At 45.6% G+C, this 14,930-nt stretch overlaps 1 protein-coding gene across 5 annotated transcripts in view; it reads left to right on the top strand.

Annotated features, from left to right (window-relative positions):
* Positions 1–14,930, top strand: part of SCAP (SREBF chaperone) — a 108,120-nt gene that overhangs the window by 24,669 nt on the left and 68,521 nt on the right. For all 5 annotated transcript variants that reach the window (XM_074946478.1, XM_074946479.1, XM_074946477.1 and 2 more), the window contains one exon: positions 4,600–4,826. In XM_074946478.1, the coding sequence (XP_074802579.1) occupies positions 4,705–4,826 (122 nt within the window). In that variant the 5' untranslated portion in view covers positions 4,600–4,704. The remainder of the gene's footprint in view (positions 1–4,599; positions 4,827–14,930) is intronic.

The raw sequence follows: 14,930 nt of genomic DNA, 5'->3' as shown, positions 1-14,930 counted from the left end.
CTTCCTTTTGTTTTAAACCTGCTGCCTATGAATTTCTTTGGTTCTTTGTTATGCAAAGGGGTAAATAACACTTCCTCATTCATTTTCTCTGTACCATTCATGATCTTCTAGATCTCTATCATATCCTCCCTTATTTTTCACTCCATGCATCTGATGAAGTGGGTTTTAGCCCACGAAAGCTTATGCCCAAATAAATTTGTTAGTCTCTAAGGTGCCACAAGGACTCCTCGTTGTTTTAGCACCTCGATTGTCCAGGGGCCCCACTGATTGTTTGACAGGCTTCCTGCTTCTGAAGTACTACATTGTTTTGCTGTTAGTTTTTGTCTTTAGCTAGCTGCTCTTCAAATACTTTCTTGTCTGCCTTCTTATACTTTTACACTTGACTTGCCAGAGTTTATGCTCCTTTCTATTTTCCTCAGTAGGATTTGACTTCCAATTTTTAAAGGATGCCCTTTTTCCCCTCTAACTGCCTCGTTTACTCTGTTTTTAGCCATGGTGGCATTTTTTGGTCTTGTATAGTCTAAATAGGGTTGTCAAACGATTTTAAAAAAATAAACCGCGCGGTTAAAAAATAATCGAATACCATTTATTTAAATATTTGTGGATGTTTTCTACATTTTCAGATATATTGATTTCAATTACAACACAATACAGTGTTCAGTGCTCACTTTATTTTTTATTACAAATATTTGCACTGTAAAAAAAAAAAAGTATTTTTCAGTTCAGCTAATACAAGTACTGTTGTGCAATCTCTTTATCATGAAAGTTGAATTTACAAATATAGAATTATGTAAAAAAAATACCCTGCATTCAAAAATAAAACAATGTAAAACTTTCGTTTAGAGCCTACAAATCCAATCAGTCCTACTTCTTGTTCAGCCAGTCGCTCAGACAAACAAATTTGTTTACATTTGCAGAAGATGGTGCTGCCTGCTTCTTGTTTATAATGTCACCTGAAAGTGAGAACAGACATTTGCGTGGCACTGTTGTAGCTAGCATCGCAAGATATTTACATGCCAGATGCACTAAAGATTCTTACGCTAAAGATCCTCATGTCCCTTGATACTTCAGCTATCATTCCAGTGGTCATGCATCCATGCTGATGACAATTTCTGCACGATAATGATCCAAAGCAGTGCGGTCCGACACATGTTCATTTTCATAATCTGAGTCAGATGCCACCAGCAGAAGGTTGATTTTTCTTTTTTGGTGATTTGGGTTCTGTAGTTTCTGCATCAGTGTTGCTCTTTTAAGACTTCTGAAAGCATGCTCCCCACCTCATCCCTCTCAGATTTTGGAAGGCACTTCAGATTCTTGGATCTTGGGTCGAGTGCTGTAGCTATCTTTAGAAATTTCACATTGCTATCTTCTTTGCATTTTGTCAGATTTGCAGGGAAAGTATTCTTAAAACGAACAAGATATGCTGGGTCATCATCCGAGACTGCTATAACATGAGATATATGGGAGAATGTGGGTAAAACAGAGCAGGAGATGTACAATTCTCTTCCAAGGAGTCCAGTCACAAATTTAATTAATGCGTTATTTTTTTTAAATGAGCGTCATCAGCATGGAAGCATATCCTCTGGAACTATGACTGAAGCTTGAAGAGGCATATAAATCTTTAGCGCATCTGGCACGTAAATATCTTGTGACGCTGGCTACAACAGTGCCATGCAAATGCCTGTTCTCACTTTCACATGACACTGTAATTAAGAAGTGGGCAACATTATCTTCCATAAATGTTAACAAACTTGTTTCTCTTAGTGATTGGCTGAACAAAAAGTAGGATTGAGTGGACTTGTAGGCTCTAAAGTTTTACACTGTTTTGTTTTTGAGTGCAGTTATGTAACACAAAAATCTACATTTGAAAGTTGCACTTTCATGATAGAGATTGCATTGCAGTACTCGTATGAGGTGAATTGAAAATACTATTTCTTTTATCATTTTTACAGTGCAAATATTTGTAATAAAAAATAATATAAAGTGAGCACTATACATTTTGTATTCTGCACTGTCATTGAAATTGATATATCTGAAAATGAAGAGAAACATCCCCAAATTAATAAATTTCAATTCGTATTGTTTAACAGTGCGATTAATCGCGATTAATTTTTTTAATCATAAGTAATTTTTTTGAGTTAATTGCATGAGTTAACTGTGATTAGTTGACAGCCCTAATTCCAAATCAAAAATAGCATTTAGTTTGAGCCTGTGTTATGGTGTTTTTAAATTGTCTCGGTGGAGACCAGATTTCATGGTCTCTGACACGTTTTTCACAGCTGTGAATTTGGTAGGGCTCTAGTGATATTTAAAAGTACTCCTTTACATCTGACTGTTCCTGGCTATCTCCTGCCTGTAATTTACCACTGCTTTGGTATCCTCTTTATTAGGATATAGAGTTCCCCCTTTAATAAAGTCATCCCTAAGGGATGTCTCCTCTGAACCATGAGCTCCTATTGGCTTTCCCCCAGACCTGAGTTTAAAAAACTCCTCTACGGCCGTTTTAATTTTACATGCCAGTAGCCTGGTTCCGTTTTGGTTTAGGTGGAGCCCATCCTTCCTGCATGTGCTCCTCCTTTCTCAAAAGGTGCTCCAGTTCCTAATAAATCTAAAGCCCTCCTCCCTACACTATTGCCTCATGTAGGCATTGAGACCCTGCAGTTCTGCCTGTCTTCCTGGTCCTACACCTGGAACTGGAAGCATTTCAGAGAATGCTACCATGGAGGTCATGGTCTTTGATCTCTTACCTAGCAGCCTAAATTTGGCTTCCAGGACCTCTCTCGTATCCCTCCCTATGTCATTATTGGTGCCTACATGTACCACAACCACCAGCTTCTCCCCAGCACTGCACATAAATCGGTCTAGACGTCTTATGAGATCTTCAACCTTGGCACCCAGCAGGCAGTTCACCATGCAGTTCTTCCAAACCCAGTCATTACAAACCCAACTTTGTTTCTAATAATCGAATCTCCCATTACTGTTACCTTTCTCAAGCTAATAACTGGGTTCCCCTCCCCTGGAGGGTATCGTCAGTGTGAGAGGATACCATGACATCATCTGGAAGAAGGGTCCCAACTATGGGATTGTTTCTCTCCGCTCTAGCTTGATGATCTTCTTCCCCAAAACACTAATTCTCCTTAACAGCACAGAGGCTGTCAGACTAGGGTGGAACTGCTCTTCTGTATCCCTGAAAGTTTCCTCTATGTACTTCTGTCTCCCTTAGCTCTTCTAGTTCAGCCACTCTGGTCTCAAGAGCCCGTACTATGTCTCTGAGGACCATGAGCTGCTTGCACTGAATGCACACATGCACCACCTGCCCACAAGACAGGTAACCGGTCATGCTGCATTCAGTGCAATAAACTGAATACTGCCCACTCTGCTGCTGGACTCTGCCTGAGTTGTTTTTTCTCTTGCGTGGGTAGTTTGGTTAGGTTATGGGGATATTATTGGACTAAATTTAGAATGTTTGTTAGATGTTTTTTCCTCTCACACTCCCTCTCTAACCTCCACTGTTTCCTGCTTCTGTTTGTTGGCTCGTCTTCATTATTATCCCTTGCTGATTCAAACTAAGTCTTTTTAAAAACTCAGTTTCTTTCCAAAAGGCTGGTTTGTGCATCACTTTCAAAATTTTTTTAAATTCTCCTGAATGTCTGCATATACTAGTAGATTTTTATAGAAAAGTTTGAACTGCCTGTTCCTGGAGCAGCTTCTAGGTCTGCATTTGTGAGGCAGTAACAAAGCATTCGGTCCTGTCCTACACTCAAGGCAAAATGTCTTTTGCCAATAGCAAGCACTCAAGCTGTGTGTTTTATTTTACTGCACAGTCTACTCTGGCTTGATTGGCAAATTGAACCATTGCTTGCTTTCCCCAGCAAAAGTAAGTGCCTTGAAACTGTCTGTCTGTAGCTGTAAAGTCTAGGCCTAATCTCTTCTTCTGCCTCCCCCCATCACCACGATTGGATCGCTAACTGCCAGGATGCTCATACTGAGGCTCAACCTCAAGTACGCTCAGCAGTGTGCTTCTCTGTGGTCCCCCCTTCTCCTAAGACAGCATTTGTATTGCTGACAACTAGGCCCATACCCTTCCTCTAAGTGACATGCCAGCATAGGGCATTCTGCCACCTCTTTTGAGTGGTAGCTCAATTATGTTGCTCTGCCCAGCCCCTTCTTCTCCCTACCCATCAGGCACCCCAGTTCCATTCCCACTCAGCCCTTCTGTATATCTTCCCCTCTAGCTGGTATCTCATCTCGCCTTCTGCTCCCCCTCTTTTGACTGACAACTTTATTCTGTTCTCTATTCATCCCCATCTCTCTCTCTCTCTGCCCCTGAGGCACCTACATTCTCTTGGTTCTGTTCCCACTCTGCCCCTAGGACTGGCTGCTCACTTGCTGTGCCTAATGTCACGCAACCTGCTCTCCTCCTCTCCTGTTGTCTTCGTCTGGTGGTCAGGGAGACTGATGGCACAACTTATTGCTCAGAAGCCCAGGACAAGTTGTTTTTCCAGCTTGCTCCCGAGGAGATGTGCAGCTGGATGGCTGTGAAGCCAAGCTGACAATGCTCCTGTTGCTCCTCTGATTCACTCTCTTTCCCCTTTCCAGCTTCCTATCCTGCATACGGTGGCTTTGCTGAAGTGCTGCACATGGTGAACCTGAGAAACCCGCAGGACACATTCCGGGATGGCAGCTAGGTGACGACAGCTGAGGATGACCCTGACTGAAAAGCTGCGCGAGAAGATATCGCGGGCATTCTACAACCACGGGCTGCTGTGTGCTTCATACCCCATTCCCATCATCCTCTTCACTGGCCTCTGCATCCTGGCCTGCTGGTAAGTGCTGCAAAATACTTGTCTGCACAGGTCATGGCTCGGTTCCTTGCTACTGGTCTGTGAGGCTCTTTCTCTGAGCATGAGCACTTTGGTATGTGCTGTCCCTGAAGTGTTTGGGAGCTTCCAGTCATTGTCATGCTGAGGAGCAAAATGGAAAGCCAGGGACAAAATACCTTGATGTCTAAAAGCAGACCAACTAATGGTCAACTCTGGAACCAGAAATAGGAGGTGGGGAAGGGGAAATGATGGTCTTCCCCCACCTACCTACCCACACAATATTCAGCCTAAACTACTGTTCCTGGAACTTCGTCGTCTTATCCTTATCCAGCTCAACCCTAGCTCATCTGCCCAGTTCTTGTTCTTGTAACTCCTGACTGCTTGGTTCTTCTCTGAAAATAGGAACTCAGATGGGGTGTAGGGTGCATCCGATGAAGTGAGCTGTAGCTTACGAAAGCTTATGCTCAAATAAATTGGTTAGTCTCTAAGGTGCCACAAGTACTCCTTTTCTTTTTACTATTGTTGGATAATCAGGGATGTTGGGCTGGTTCGTAAGAGGCCATTATTATTTAGACTGGGGTCTTGGGGACTATGGCAGTTGAGACTGGGGGCCCAGTTGTGCTAATCACTGTGCAAACACATGAATAGTTTCTGCTTTGAAGAGCTTGCACTCGAAGTATCTGCCTAAAATGATCAACATTAACTGAAGAGTGGAAGTTAATCTGTTATGACCTGTCTCTCCTCCTCTCCAAATCCCTTCTTTTAGGGGGCCTCCAATCTGTGTTAAAATAGATGATAAAGAAATTCCCCTTGAGCGCTCGTTTTCTACTTGCTGTAGGGCAGCTTCCTCCATATGCATAACACTACAAGGAAGTGATTGTTAATTACTATTTCTGTAGTTCCCGATACCTTCTTGTTTAAAGAGAAATTTCCAAAAATGCATTGGACAGCTGCTGAAGAGTGTGGAGTAAAAGGGGCCTTTTATCTGTGTTTGGCAGTGTCCCAAGGCATGGGAATGTTGGTCCTAGGATTAAAAACCTCCTAATGGATGTTACTGATGTATCCATTACTAATAGGTCTGGGTCTCCATTTGAGAACACGGAATTACTTTTAATAGCACTGAGGCATGTTCTGGAAGAAGAGGAAGTTGCCTCATATCATGTGGATCTGAATAGAGTTGACTGTAAATTCCACCATAGTAGCAATTTCCAAAAGGGATTTGTTTCTCTGTCAGTTGAGCTGAACATCCATCTGAGTATCCCATACTGGATATCTCCACTTCACAAGCAATAGGCATTACCAGTACAATGCTTCACCTTTTGGCCTACTTGCCTCTCTGATTTGTGCTTTAAACAGCACCCTTAACATCTTAGTTTCCTCGGGTAAAAAGGGGTCCATTTTAAAACTACCTGCTCACCTGAGCAACCAGCCTGGGAAAGACCCATGGAGCAGCCATCACAGAGCCAAGATTATATTGTAGAGTAACATAGATTTGTCAACACTGAGAGTTGAATGACTCTGTGCAGTAAATATTACCTATGGGAGTCATAGATATCAACTTCTACATAAATGTATTTCTATCAGAGGATAGGACTCAGAAATTGGTGGCCACAAGGCACAAGGATATTTGTTTTCTAGTCATATCTGTCAGGGCTCTTAAGTCTCAAATCAGAACGATGATATCTTACACCAATGTACTATTGAGAGTGAGATTCCCTCTGGGTCCTCTCCAGAAATTTCCTAACTTCTTCAGCCTACAGAAGCCATCATCACCCCTTCCCTTGTCCCATTGTCGAAAGGTACCTGGAAGGGCACAGTATGTCAGAATTGGAGATGGGATTAATTTTCTCCACCAACCAGCTTCAGTAGCAGGGACGCTCATTTAGGTAGCAGTTTCATCCAAGGTTAATGAAAGAACGGGCCTCCCTCACAGTACCACTTACATCAGACTCAGAGCACTTAGGCTGTAAGAGCTGTAACTCAGTCCTAGTCAGCCAAGACGTACTGGTGATGTCTTACAACACTTTTTCAGTGGCTTTCATCAACAAGAAAGGAATAACGCATCCTTAGCCCTGGTGTGTGTGTCTAATATTCTCTGTTCTGGGTGAAGGGAAGAAGTAGTGGGGGGCAGGGAAGGAGAAAAAAAGTCCTTCTGCATTTTCAAGCACTACATATAAACATCAAAGCATCTGGTTAAGCAGGAATAGGGTAAATCCAGGAGAGTGGAGTCTACATCCCAAGATCTTTGAGTGGAGGCCCTGGGTTGAAGAGCTTGCATCCCCATCAATGGACCTATGTGCATCCAGGATCCAGCAAAGATCCTGGAGACTTATTCCAGATGGAGATCAATAGGCTGCAGCTATGATCACGCACTTTCTTCTGTGGGCAAAATCATGAGTAAATTTCTGTTCATAATGTTCTCCGGGACAGTTTAACCAAAGTGAGCTGAGTTGGCCCCACATTGTCTAGGAGCGTCTAGGTTCTCGCCTCCAATTTGGATGGCAAACACTGCTCAGATATGCTTTCTCTTCAAGAAGGATCTAGTCTCAAAATCCAGATTCCAAAGCCAAGCCCAGAGTAATGTAGCTACAGGATATTTAAGAGGTACCAGTTACAAACACATCCAAATAACCTATTTTATCATACCTTTAGCCTTGAGAAAGTATGCGATAAACTGGGCATCTTTAAGGGCCTGGTCTATGGGGAAGATATAGAGCTAAGTCATTAGCATGGATCAGTCTACTCAAGGCAAGGGCAAAGCATATCTTTTTGGAGTTCTTACAGTAAAGTTTTTTAATATAGTCCTAAGACCTCATACTCAAGGCCATTTGGTAGGCATTGCCAGCTCACTAGAGACTGCAAATGGGCATGGGATTGTCCTCTCACTCAGACATAAAATTTTTTAGAGCTGCCTTACTTCTCAGCTCTACATCAGTGAGGAAAATTCTCTGCTGGGAACTAAATCTTGTATCAAATATCCTGACTAGGGAACCCTTTGATCCCTTATAAGAAGTGCCATTAGATTTTCTAGTTTCAAAGGTGGTCATCCTGACTGCAATCAATTGGGCAAGGTGTGGTGTTTTTTGTTTTTGTTTTTTAAACTTAAGGTCTATGGGGGGCTGCAATCCTGCATATCTCATGAAGGCAAATTTTGCTAAGAGTTAACACAGCCTTCATTCCCCAAATAAACCTGGTTACAATAAAGTGTTTTCTTCCAGCCTTCTTGACTTACACACAAAACACACTTAATAAATTTAAACAGCCAAACAGGAATGAGCACCCCTCTGGCATGCTCTGTGTTAGCTCTAAAAAAAAACAAAAACAAAAAACAAAACAAAACAAAAAAAACCAAAAAAAAAAACCAAAAAAAAAAAACCCCCAAACCAAAACATTGAATGCAGAACTAAATTTAATCAGTCTCTAGCTTTGTTGGTCTAGAACACCCATCATAAACTAAACAAAGCTACCAAGGCTTCAGTTATTAGATGGCTAAATTGTTGCTTTCAAGAAGCTTTCCAAGGTTGAAGCCATCTTTCTCCTCAAACATTTGTGCAGAGCCATGGAAGCCTCCTGTCCTGAAGGACCATATGAAACATATAAAGAGATGTAGGGTGGCCACCTAATCATGGAAACATGTTTCCACATCTTCACCAAATGTTACAAATCAAACGTGCCCGCTTCATCAGTCCCTGCTGTGGAGGAGGGCTCTGCCTACTATTCTCACCCAGTAACTGATAGATAGATAGATGCAGTTTTGGAGGGTTTGTAATCTTTTGTTTCCCTCTCTGGTGAGACACTTGCTGTTGGACATGCCAGTCTGGTGGATCTGGAGACTTTCCCTGCAAAGAATCGCAAAATTCCTTAACTGGTCTGAAAATATCCTTTCTTCTAGTGGGAAAGTCTGCAAATCAAACCCAATTTGGCACAAGGACTAACGTTTAAGGGAATTAGCTCTATGAAAAAAGTTTGGAAGTATCTTGAACTGGCTGGGGCTTCATAGGTTGCAGCTGTTTCTAGCCTGAATTGGTTGGTAGGTCCAGTTCTGCCTCCACGGAACTCAAAGCGAGGTTAGGACCCATTGTAATGGATCCGTGGACTTTCCCGCTAGAAAAGAGAGAACGTTTTCAGGTGCATTGAGAAATCTTTGTATTTTACTCAATTGCTAATCTGACTTCAGATGTTTTTAACCCTTGGAACTAAGCTACTTTATGTTCCCAATACCCAAAGGGACTGCAGTCTCCTGGGGGAGTGACTGATGAAATCAGAAGCAAATACGCTGCACAATGGGACTTCCCCAGTCTGTTTCCAAAATAAACCAAACTGGTGGCACGGAGATAAAAATATGAAAATCTTTGCCCCCACGATGCACATTTGTTTTTTGGGAGTCCTGAGAGCAGTCCTGCAGTCTTCAGTGGAATGCAGACAGTACTCATTCGTCGTTCAGAAACTGGCATCTCACCATTATTAGCTTAGGTTTGTGCATTTACCAGAGTTAAACAGTGAGCCACTGTTGCCAGCAACTGGCTGTGAACCAGATCAGCCCTTGCCATTGCCACCCCTGCCCACGGATCATTACTGGCCTAGAAAATGAAAACCTGGTTAACCGAAAACCAAATTGATCACATGCATCTTGTGCTGCTCCCTAAATCTTGTCAAGCTCTTTTAGAACCACAAGTGGGAATGAATTGAATGTAGAGGGCCCCTCAGCCTTGTTCCTCTTGGGTGACCAGGCACCAAGAACAGTTCAGCCAGTGGAATCTCACTGGACCCAGGTGGTGAGGTTGCGCTATTTTCCCTGTCTCAGCCAGACTGAGGATTGGATGAGAGCTCTTCTAAAGCATATATTATCATGTGTGGTACCTGTGTGGTGCACAGGGTGGTGGTAACTGGTAGGTTCCCTCCTGTAAGGGCTGGCAGTTCTCCATCCTTGTTTGGCTGATTTATTAGCAGAGGGTCCCTCTGGGATAATGTGGAGGTGGTGCTGCTGGGTTGGGGAAACCTCAGGCGTAGATGGTGGAGGCTCTTCTGATTCAGTGTTTTGAAGAAGGCTTGCAACAGTGGGGTTGGCAGTTCTGCTGGCTCCTCAGCTGCTCTTAGCTCAGCTGGCAGTTCTCCAGCCTTCCTCTCTCTGCTGTGTTGAAAAGATGTAAAAGCAAATGGGGCATAAATATATTTGCTTGGACTGCATCATACTGTATCTTAATTACTTAAGTTCAACAGTAATAGAAACCTGCAGTCAGGGCCGGCTCTAGGATTTTTGATGCCCCAAGCAAAAAAAATTTTGGCTGCCCCCGCTTTTTTTTTCATGCCCCCCCCCCCGCCCCTGGCTCCGCCCCTTCGCAACCCCTTCCCCAAATCCCCGGCCCAGCCTCCTCCCCCGGGCATGCTGCATTTTCCACCCCCCCCATTGCTTCCTGCGGCTCCCCCCGCCGCCCCCCGCAAACCCCCACCCTAGCTCACCTCTGCTCCACCTGCTCTCCTGACCATGCCACTGCTCCACTTCTCTCCCCTCCTTCTCAGGCGAGGGAGAGGCAGCGCATTCAGGGGAGCAGGCGTAGCGGAGGGGAGCGAGGGTGGGGGGGAGCACAGGAAGTAAGGGGGGGGTAGAGGAACCGCTCCCTGCCACAGCTCGCCTCCGCTCCACCGCCTCCCCCGAGCATGCCACCACTCAGCTTCTCCTTCCCTCCCAGGCTTGCCATGTGAAACAGGTGTTTCGCGCGTGGCAAGCCTGGGAGGGAGGGGGGAGAAGCGGAGCGGTGGCGGCATGCTCAGGGGAGCAGGTGGAGGCGAGCTGGGGCGGTGGGGGCACTGTTCTAGGGGTGGCATGGCCAGCGCTGGAATGCCGCCCCTAGAAATGTGCCACCCCAAGCACCTGCTTGTTTTGCTGGTGCTTAGAGCTGGCTCTGCCTGCAGTTGACGATGACTTGTCTCTGTGCTGTGGTTACAGAAAGCCCGCAAGCTGTGTTTTGGGCACTCGGTGTCTAGAAAGGACCTTTCTCAGAACCATGGCTGCTTCTTAGAGCTTCCTGTTTTCTCGAGTTGTCATTGGTTCAGAACCCTACTCTCTTCCTCCCCACCGCATTCCTTTCCATTCCTGCCTTGCAGCTAGTGTTCAGGAATGCTCACTGGAACCTTATTGCTCTCTACGTTTCAGCTTTGTTTTCCTCAGTCTTTCCTTCTCACCGGAAATCCATTTCCTGCCATCTCTTCTCACTCCTTTAGAGCCGTTTGGAGTCGTGTGGTGCACACCATCTTAACAATGAGCTCGTCTCGTTAGGTTTCCGAGTTCTCACCGTGCCTGGCCACTTGGGGAAAGCTGGAACCCCTTGGGCATCTCCGCTGCAGCGCTTTGGTTTATTTTAAACACCTCTTTTGTTTCCATAGGCGCTCTGTTGTTTGCTTCTGAAGTAGTAGCTCTGGTGAATTTCTCAGTGTCACTGCCCTGCTGTCTCCCAATTCCTTTCTTCTCTTCCCGCTGCCAACTTACTTCTGCTATCGGCGGTCACCAGAGCTGTTTCTGTATTAGGCCTGTCCATATTAATGCTGAAACCCACCTAGTCTTGTTAGCATCTTCTTTGACGCCTGTTATTGGGGTAGCCTTGAACAGGGCCATAAAAGAACACTCAGATTCTATGGCTTTCGTCTGATCTCAGAGCCTTTAATCCTCACAACACCCCTGTGATATAGGTAAGTATTATCTCCCCTGGAAATTGATGCAAGTTGCAACCACCCTAAGATCAGAGAGTCTGAGGCAGGGCTGGGAATAGAATCCAGGAGTCCTAACTCCCATTCCCCAGCTTTGCCTGCTAGAGAATGCTCTTTTCCTTTCTTACACTTTGTTAGTCTAAGGCAAGTGTAACCCTGAACAGTTTTTTGCAGCAGTCCATTCTCCAGGGCGGTTTCTGAATGCACACAAGGTACCAATAAGGTAGCAGCTTGTTCCTATGGGCAAGGCTTGAGCAAATGTGGAGATTGTTATGGTTACACATTAAAATTTAAATAGCGGTGGTTGTTTGAATTGAATGCGTGAATATTCAGTTCAGATAACTGCAGGGCCACAATCTGCCTAGGCCGGGAGTCTCAAACTCAGATCACCACGAGGGTCACATGAGGACCAGTACATTGGCCTGAGGGCCGCATCACTGAAACCTTTTCCATACAACGATACAAAAGTATAGTAAAAATGAAGAATAATATAGTATGCTATTAAAAGTCAATGTATTAACTTTTTTTAAACTGTAATGCGAAAAGTCAGTGCTAATTTTGACAAGTCATTTCATTTTTGGACACTTAGCTGGCAGCGTTAATTTGTTAATTGTATGAGTTAAATTTTTCTGTCAGCCTGTGATGGGGTATCCATCCCACACAAGCTCTGAATGGGTAAATGTGGGCCAGAAAGGGCCAATTAACCTTATATGTTGCACCTGGAGGGAAGCCAGGGATTGATAAGAACTAATGGAAGATGAAGCCCAGCAGGGGGAAGATCTGGGCTAGGATGATAAAGCCAGGAAGTGACAGCAGGAAGGAGGCTGCAGGGTGGAGGTCTGCAGCCACTCACTAGAGGGAAGGGGAGTTGGCTAGAGACAAGGAGGAGGTCAGGAGGAGAGTAAACCCCATGGTTCTGTCCTGGATTAGGGATTCTTACAAGAGGCCTAAAAGGGTGGAGAACCACAAGAAGGTGCTCCTGTGGTGAGTGGACCCCTTTACACAGGTCTGCAAATATACCTTGTAATTTTAGTCCAGCAATGTTCTTTCTCACTTATGCTTCTTCACCAGTACTATATTCTGCAACTGGAATTTAGGGTCTTGTCTAACTCCCATTGAAATCCAATGGAAAGAATGTCATTGACTTCAATGGGGGTAGGATTAGACTCATAGTCAAAAGTTCTGTTGATGATGCATTAAACTAGAATAGCATACAGCTCATGCTCCCCCTCCCAGCCCCTATTCTAACCCCTTCCCCAAATCCCTGCCCCAGCCCTGCCTCTTCTCCGCCTCCTCCCCTGAGTGCGCCGTGTCCCCGCTCCTCCCTCCTGGAAAGTCCTAAGCGCCGCCAAACAGCTGTTTGGTGGCAGGAGGCGCTGGGAGGTAGGCGGAGGAGTGGGGACGCTGCGCGCTGGGAGGAGGGAGGGACGGGAGTGGGAGAGACGACGTCTATGGCGGCCTGCAGGAAATAGCTTCGCGTGTTTGAGAACCCTGGCCTAGGCAATTATCCAGCTATACATATCAGCATATGGTTTTAGATGTGTCATCTAGCTAGGCAGGGGGTAGTGTGGACTAAACACTAGAAGAGGAGCCATTCCTGCATTCTAATCCCTGCTCTGCATCTGACTCACTGTAATGGTTTGGTTTGTTGCTGCTGCTGCTGTCATCCCTCGTGTTGTGCTAGATGCTGTGAAGATACATAATAAGGAATAAACTTTCCCCAAAAGTTTTACAACGAAAAGATAAGACACAACAGATGGGTGAGAGAGACGAGATGTCCCGGGTGGGATGGAAGAGACAGGATAATAAATATATAATAGGATGTGCAAATTTGTAACCATCGCAGCTCTCCACCTGCCTAACCATTATCTGGTTGCATTGTACTGTGCATTTTCTCCTTAAAGATACCATCATCTTTTGGGTGTCAGCCCCCGAGCATGAGACTGGTAGAACTCCTTAGGGACAGGTGGAGCAAGAGCCAGGATCACCACTGGCTGTTGTGAGCCACCTGCACAGCTTAACTGCAGCCTTTGGAGCCTTCCAGTCAGTTAGCAGAAGAACTCCCCGTAGTAGCTGCATCCCTATCAGTTGCTGCTCCATCTCTTCTTCTGCATCACTTTGAAGCTGTTGGGTCCACTAAAACCAATATTGGAAGTATGAGGCACTTTCCCTTGTCCCCTGAGTCTGGGCTTTGGTGCGTATCTGTTGTGCTTTGCCACCAATGATTTTGGTGCAGCCGGGCAGGGAGCTGGACGGAGCTGCTTCTGCATGAGAGAGCCTGGCTGGGAGGCAGAGCTGGTTCTAAACTGGAAGTTGCTAGGGGATGATGCAGGGAAATCTATCTCTCCTCCTCTACACCCCTCCACCCACCCCTTTTCAGGTGCATGTTACTGACACAGGCGTGTTAGACTCTCTCAGGTGGAAACGGCTCCGTCCTGCTCCCCACCCAGTTGCCAGGGAGAGTAGCCAAATGTGGGGCCGGGGGAGGCGCAGGGAGAGAAGGAAGGACAGAGAGAAGGACCTCTCCCATGCAGGTAAGTGGTGTGGGGAGATCTCTGCCCCAGGCTGGGTGCAGGGCAGGAGGGGTCACTGGGCAGGGGAGACACGTGGAGCCTTCATGTGTCCTCCTCTTTAGCTTGTGCCCCCCAGTATGGGGAGGCACCAAGCGAATCTGCATTTAAAATGTACACTGGCAGAGCTATGTCAGTCCGGCCTGTGGAAACACCACACCCCCTAGCGACAAGGCTATGCTTACAAAACCCCTGGCGTAGACACAGCTACGCTGCTACAAGAGTGCTTGTGTTGGCATAGCTAACATCATCTCGGGAGGTGGTGTCCCGACCGTGGCAGAAAACCTTCTGTCGGCATATGCTGCGTCCATGGGGGGCTGTATGGGCACAGCTGTACTTGCATAGGCTTGGCAATGTGCGCATAGCCTTGGTGTGCTCCCTTTCTCCTGCTCAGGGTATGTGGGTACCCTTGCTCTCTGAAAACAAACCTTCCTTTTCCAGCTGAGCTGTGTTTGGAACGCTGTCACTGGGGCTATCCATTATTGCGAAATATATATAAACATGTGCAGGGCGCTCTCTAGGTAAGTGAGCCAAAGGTCCTTGCCTTGCAGGGCTTACAGTCTCAGCAGATAATGAACAGACAGCCATGAGGTGAATGACTACAGTAAAAAGCCAGTCTGAGTTAGGGAGGATAGCACATGTTGTTGTGTTGGTGCAGTATTGCACCTCAGTGAGGTGGTTGCATGCTGTTTGCTTTAAAAATGGAAGTCTGCCCACAAACTGCTGCACACCATGGTCTGTAAAAGATGTTGTCCTGCGTGGGGTGGTGGTGGGATATGGAGCCTGTCACCTGCAGGCTGCTGGTGAAATCTGAACAGGTTTGTAGTAACCA

Source organism: Natator depressus, chromosome 2, assembly GCF_965152275.1.
Source record: "Natator depressus isolate rNatDep1 chromosome 2, rNatDep2.hap1, whole genome shotgun sequence".
Taxonomy (NCBI): Eukaryota; Metazoa; Chordata; order Testudines; family Cheloniidae; genus Natator; species Natator depressus.
Note: the sequence above shows the minus strand (reverse complement) of the source record. Positions and strands in the feature narration are given on the sequence as shown.